At 29.7% G+C, this 6,289-nt stretch overlaps 1 protein-coding gene across 3 annotated transcripts in view; it reads right to left on the bottom strand.

The window, feature by feature from the left end:
* Positions 1–6,289, bottom strand: part of AGL (amylo-alpha-1, 6-glucosidase, 4-alpha-glucanotransferase) — a 60,299-nt gene that overhangs the window by 29,712 nt on the left and 24,298 nt on the right. For all 3 annotated transcript variants that reach the window (XM_006919556.3, XM_015595495.2, XM_015595496.2), the window contains exons 13-20: positions 4,681–4,804; positions 3,933–4,096; positions 3,545–3,646; positions 3,275–3,430; positions 3,025–3,175; positions 884–1,008; positions 681–793; positions 432–566 (exon numbers count right to left, since the gene is read on the bottom strand). In XM_006919556.3, the coding sequence (XP_006919618.1) occupies positions 432–566; positions 681–793; positions 884–1,008; positions 3,025–3,175; positions 3,275–3,430; positions 3,545–3,646; positions 3,933–4,096; positions 4,681–4,804 (1,070 nt within the window). The remainder of the gene's footprint in view (positions 1–431; positions 567–680; positions 794–883; positions 1,009–3,024; positions 3,176–3,274; positions 3,431–3,544; positions 3,647–3,932; positions 4,097–4,680; positions 4,805–6,289) is intronic.

The raw sequence follows: 6,289 nt of genomic DNA, 5'->3' as shown, positions 1-6,289 counted from the left end.
ATATATATGTATATATATATAGCCATATAATAGAATACATTGGCATTTAAAGAAAATAATGTAGTAAAGGAGTTCTGATGCATGCAGCTTAGTCTCAAATAGTTCAGAAAAACTGTATGTGTGTGTGTAGATATAGGAGTACATATCTGTGTATATGTATGTATAAATCTATGTCTATGTCGGTCTCAATATCTATATCTGTATCTATATCTAGAAAGTGCTTGAGTGCAAGAGAACATTCATGCAATACACACACAAATGATAAAACACTAGGGCAAAATGGTAGCAATCAGTAATGCTGATACTACTGGTCCTTGGGCCACCCTGTGAGTAGCAAGGATACAATGACTCTTAACAACTGTTTAAATCAGGTTGGTGGTAAATCATCAGATTTTAAAGTGACAAATCTCTAAAAAATGAGGCATACTTACTAAGCGAAAGGAATTTTTAATATAGGATCTGAGCTGTCGGCAGAAAGGCTCCCAGATTTAAAGTGAGGACTGAACTGAGTTAAATGATTTCGAAGAATTCCAACAGCGACTTGTGCATGTGGATCGAGACTAACTCTGAAAACGATAATTAAAAAATTGGTAATTTTTAGGAGTAATTTATTCAAAATTAACAGGATAGGTTAATTATTTTAAATATAAGCAAAGTTGACAGTTTGAACTCTAACATACCTGAATACAATAACACTTCCTGGAGACAAGTTTTCAAATTCTATTTCTTGAATGTATTCATTGGGTCCTTTTGTGGCAATTCCAGCTTGTTTAACAATTTTACTTTCATTAAGCTTGAAAAAAGTTATATAAAACCACTCAATAAATAATTCTAAAGTCCTTAAAATGTTAAACACAGTAGTAAGATGAGAGTACCAAACTACCTGAATATGTTCTCTAATTTCTGCTGTGATATCTGGCATTCCATTGATTGAATTTTCATCCCTCTTATAAGGTTTTGTATTTCTTTCAATAGTTCTAGCTTCAAGAACTACTTCTTCAATTTTGCCTAGGAATATGTAAAATTTTAATAAAATTTCATATTAAATAATCTGAAATTAGAAATTGCTAAAGGTGTTTTAAATCATTTAAAGTTGAATATGAAATATGTTAACTTTTTAAAAATGCAAAACAGTCTGAATGTAGATGATTCCACCCAAGATGCATTTTTCATACCATGCTTGTTTTTAAAATCACAAATTAACAAAGCTTTATTTGAAAAGAGATCTTATCAAGAATTACTTGATAAAAAGTACTAATACTAAATTAGAAAAAAATCTGGTCCTATTACCTAGCTTAAGGAAACAGTACAAATACAACTGAAGCCCTGTATACCCTTTCTTCCCTTTCAGAGGTTACCACTGCCTTCAGTGTATGTTCATTGATCCTGTGCATTTTTATGACGTGTGTTTCCCTAAACAACATATGTAATTTTCATATTTCCAAGTTTTATTAAAGTGGATTCAAATTATATATATATATTTCTGCAACTTGCTTTCTATTGGACACTACTTTTTTTTTTAAGATTCATTTGCATTGCTACATTAACTCTAGCTCATTTATTACACATGCCAAATTTATTCTACTGTATGAATATACTAAAATGCATTCATTCTTTTAATGTTGCCATCAATTTTTTCTCTATTATAGTGTTACAATGACTATTCTTGCATGTCTTCTAATGAAAATGTACAAGAGTTTCTCAGAAACATATGTAGGAGTAGAATTGCTGGGTCAAGGATATATAAAACTTTATTATTTAAATAATTTAAGCTTTCGGCCATTAATCTAAGACAGTAAGTAAAAGTACCTTTTGATATAGAAATTCTACTTCTGGTAATATACACTAAGAAAATTGTTTAAAGAAAAAATTTATTCCTAGTGTATATTTAAAACAAATAAGAACACTGCTAAACATACTAGAGAGTATTAAAAATTGATACTAAAATAATAAAATATGAAACATTTGACATAATAAAAATCACAATTTTGTGAACTGACAAAATAGAAATAAATGGTTTAAGAATGATCAATGACCAAAACAAATCCTGAGAGATAATATTATACACACTGATTGCAGCCATGTAAAACTATATATATGCATTAGCAAAATCAGACAAGATCACTGAATATAAATTTGTGAATGTTTAAAAAAACTAATGAACAGTTAATCCTAAAACTATTCAAGTTGATAATTTTTAAAAATTGGAGTTACACATATTTATCAATTAGCAACCAATACAATATGATGATCTTTATGAGAATCTTCACTCAATCAACAGATTTTGACTGTTGCTGTATGCACAGAAGCATGTTATGCTATAATATATTATATATCAGTAAAGAATGAAATATACACGTTTAGAAAAAAAATCCAGCGATAGTAAGGATATACCTCAGGGATGTATTTTATAATTAAGTACAAAAGGAAGAGTAATAGAGACTATAATTATATGTTCAGAGGAGAGAGAGATTACTGAGTACTTAGAGAAGCCTTCACAAAGAAGGTGAAATTCTAGTCCTTGAAAGATGTAAAGAATTTAAACACAGGTGGAAATAAGATTAAGGTAGTAGTGAAAACATCTATTTGGCTGAAATAGTGGAGTGATACAGGGCTAGAGAGGCCGATGAGAATGGATTATGACAAGCCTTAAATATTAAACTATTTTCATTTTGGTTTATATATGTATGTATGCATGTATATACACATATAAATATACATATATACATGAATATACATATATATTTCCCTGGGTATAAAAAAATACACGTTCATTTTATACAAATTAGAAAATAAAGGAATGTATTAAGATGAAAATGAAACTATTTGCAACTCAAAAATATGTTAATATTTGAGAATTGTTCCACGTAGTAAAAATATAAGTTACCAAAAATTTCTAATTCTTTTTCTCAACTACATCCACACTTGCACTGTGTTATAATACATATGACATATGACGATTTAATATAACAGTATGATTTAATATAACAATATAATCACAATAAAGTTTTTAGATTGCATTACCAGGGATGCACATTTGAGGGACTTCCTTGCTGTAAAATGAAGTCTTGGGATTCTTGAAAGCAGTTCTAGACACAGCCACAACAGACTGATGGATACTAGGTGAGTGTCTTGTTACTGCCACTATGTCTTCATCAACCTGATCCACATACACCTGAGAAACAGAAAGAGCAAACACACTAGAACTCAAACTGGAAAGACTTACTCTGAAATTGAACCTTAAGAAAGAAACTTAGAAAATTTAGTTTCTTGCCTGAATAAAACCCTTGGCCCCAAGCTCTTGATGAAGTTTATTGATAGCACGCCTAGCTGCAATAATTCCACTCTGCAAATTAACATCGCCTGTATCTGATGGGGATGCTCCAGGATTCCACTTAGTGTAAAACCGTTCTTCAGAAACCACTGAAATCTGAACAAAGTTAAAACTCAGCAATGTCTACATTTTCATTACAATGAAAACTTCTGGTAAAAATGATCAAAGTTGTTGGCTATGTGGATTTTAAAAAATAACACATAAACAAACCTGATGAGGCACTAATTCATCATAGCCTTTAGTACTACCACTAGCACAACACGCCATAGAAACAATCATGGAACTTGGGAGAGCATCATATGCTGATCTATGCTAGAAAACAACAACAACAAAAAAACCAAAAGTTTATTTCTTTCCAATGCAAAGTGCCATCCTATAGCATAATGAAGTAGGATAATTACATAAATACATTCTATAAGATACATTAACTGGCTTTAAGACAAATAACAAAACTTTCTAAAAACTATGCACCATAATCATTTATAAATCTAAGACACTTTTTAAAGTATGTGGACATTATTGCCACTAATTATTGGAGAACTAAATATTAAAACATTTAGCAAAATAAGTAAATACAAGAAGCAGAATAGACACTTACCACAATAGGACACTCATTATCATGGGTAATATCCATAAACAGGGCATGTGCAATAGCTGGCATCAAAGGCCTCAAACAGGGCTGAACAAATGACCCAACGGGTTCTCCTCCATATCGGTAAACTAATCTGCCCTCTTCATGACTATCATGTGCACTCATTGCCTCTGCAAAGCATTATTGAATATTTTAATCTTTATTATTAATGTCCAAGAAGAGGTCAGATTTCTTATTATGACTGACTTTCAAGAAAAGACCATATAAATATTATCTAAAATAAAGCTGCTTTAAACATTTAAACAAATGTCCATTAGTAGTGACAAAAAGGTTTTCTCTATAACTTAACAGGGAAAATGATACATGTAGGTAAAAGGGAACATATGTTATTTATTAGGATGTTGGTTATATGAAATCTATGGGGAAAAAATCTAAAGATTATATCATATGTCCAGATAGGAGATGAAAACAGATTTCTATATTTTCAACAACAACAAAAAATGGTTTTGTTTATGAGTCATGAATTCATCTCACAGGCTTTCAATTTAAAGTAAGATATTTTACCCCAAACTGAAATATTTTACTGATAAAAACAGACTTAGTTATATTAGAAAATTTTGTGTAGAATACTTAAAAGAACATTAACTATGTTGAAAATTATAAACATTGTCTATAAAGCTATTAAATGCCTTTAATCCACTTAAATAAAAAGAAAGTTTTAGGTGGGAAATACACGTACACTCAGCAAGCCTACCTCTTATTAAGGAACTAATTCCCAGTCTAGTAACAAAGACATTGTCCAAGTCTTCACTTCCTGTGAACAGTTCTGCCACTATATATAAATTGGGTTGCAATTTCCTAGCAGCATCCAACATGTACTGCAAAAAGCACAGTCACAAATGTAACAGGAAGAGAAAAGCAAGATGGGAGGGAAGCAGAGAAGGCAAGACTAGTCATGGATTTGACATAGGAAAATATCACAGAGCAAGACAAAATGGAAATCCAAGAAGAATTTCCAAATAAATCGAGTATATATAAAAACACACGAAACAGAATAATACACATAAGAAATAAGAATTTATAAAAAGGATAAAACAGTTAAAAGGAAAGATTAGATTTTGCAAAGATAATAGGGACAAAATGAGGAAGAAAAGGAAGAAGAAAAAGGTTAATGTCAGATTAAACAATGGAAACTATAACTTTGCAATTCTGCTAGACTTTCCCCTTGTTTTATGTCTATTTATTTTTAATACCTCTAATCAGATTATTAATTTACAGGCAGTCGACCAGACTATTATTGACAAATTGCCTGCTGGTGAATCATTTATTACAAAGATTAGGTCCGACTGACTAGACTTCAGCCAGTTTTACTTGCAGATGATGATAAATGCTTATTCTTAATCAGAAATGAAATTGGTTCTAAAATTTTTAACACAATGTTTGCACAAAAGGTTAATAAAATACCTGAAATTCTATCAGCTAACAAGTAGGATTCTAGAGGATTCTGTAACTTAAAATTAAGCAAATTAAGTTTTAATACTCTGTTCTGCCATAATGTTGTAACAGTTTTAGAAGTATGTATTTTTTTGCTAAAGGTATATGCACACAAAAAAACTCTGCCACTTTTTTTTTCTTTTTTCTTTTCTCTTCACTACACTCTCAAAAATAAGAAACCTCTAACAATATTTGTCATTTTTTGGAACTAAACAATGTTCTACCACATTAACTGATGTTCACTAAATACCTCCAAAGTAAATCAATCTTTCAATGCAGGACACAAAACATACATATTATGTTACCACTTGAAAATTATAGAAACAGATATTTTTCTGATAAGCACACATTTCCAAAGAACACTAAGTTGTCACTAGGAAGATACGGAAGATCTTATACAACAGGATGAAAATTATGTGTTTACAAAGCTATATCATGTAGAAGATGATGCTGTAAATGTTGGTACTGCTAAGTTACTGTAAAAAGCCTAAAGAGGACTAGACCTTTATGTTTACACTTATAATTTTATAAATAATTAATAAAAAGCTGAACCAACGAGACTAAAACTAGCTACAATACGTTATGTTAGTGTTTAAATAATCAATATAAATTAATAAGTTATTCAACTTTACAGTGACTACTAATAAATATATTGAAGGCAACCTAAAAATAACAGGAATAAGAGAAATTAATATTTATATTTTTATAAATATTATATAGCATAACTATATTATAATCATTCCATTAAAATAAATACTAAATTAATCAATAAAATAATTATTATAAAAGTTACATTATATTAAATTATTATATTAAAATTAACATAATAATTAACATAAATACATTGAAACATATGATTACATTATAAT

This window comes from Pteropus alecto, unplaced genomic scaffold (genome assembly GCF_000325575.1).
Source record: "Pteropus alecto unplaced genomic scaffold, ASM32557v1 scaffold106, whole genome shotgun sequence".
In the NCBI taxonomy this organism is placed as follows: Eukaryota; Metazoa; Chordata; class Mammalia; order Chiroptera; family Pteropodidae; genus Pteropus; species Pteropus alecto.
This window is presented reverse-complemented; position numbering and strand designations above follow the sequence as displayed.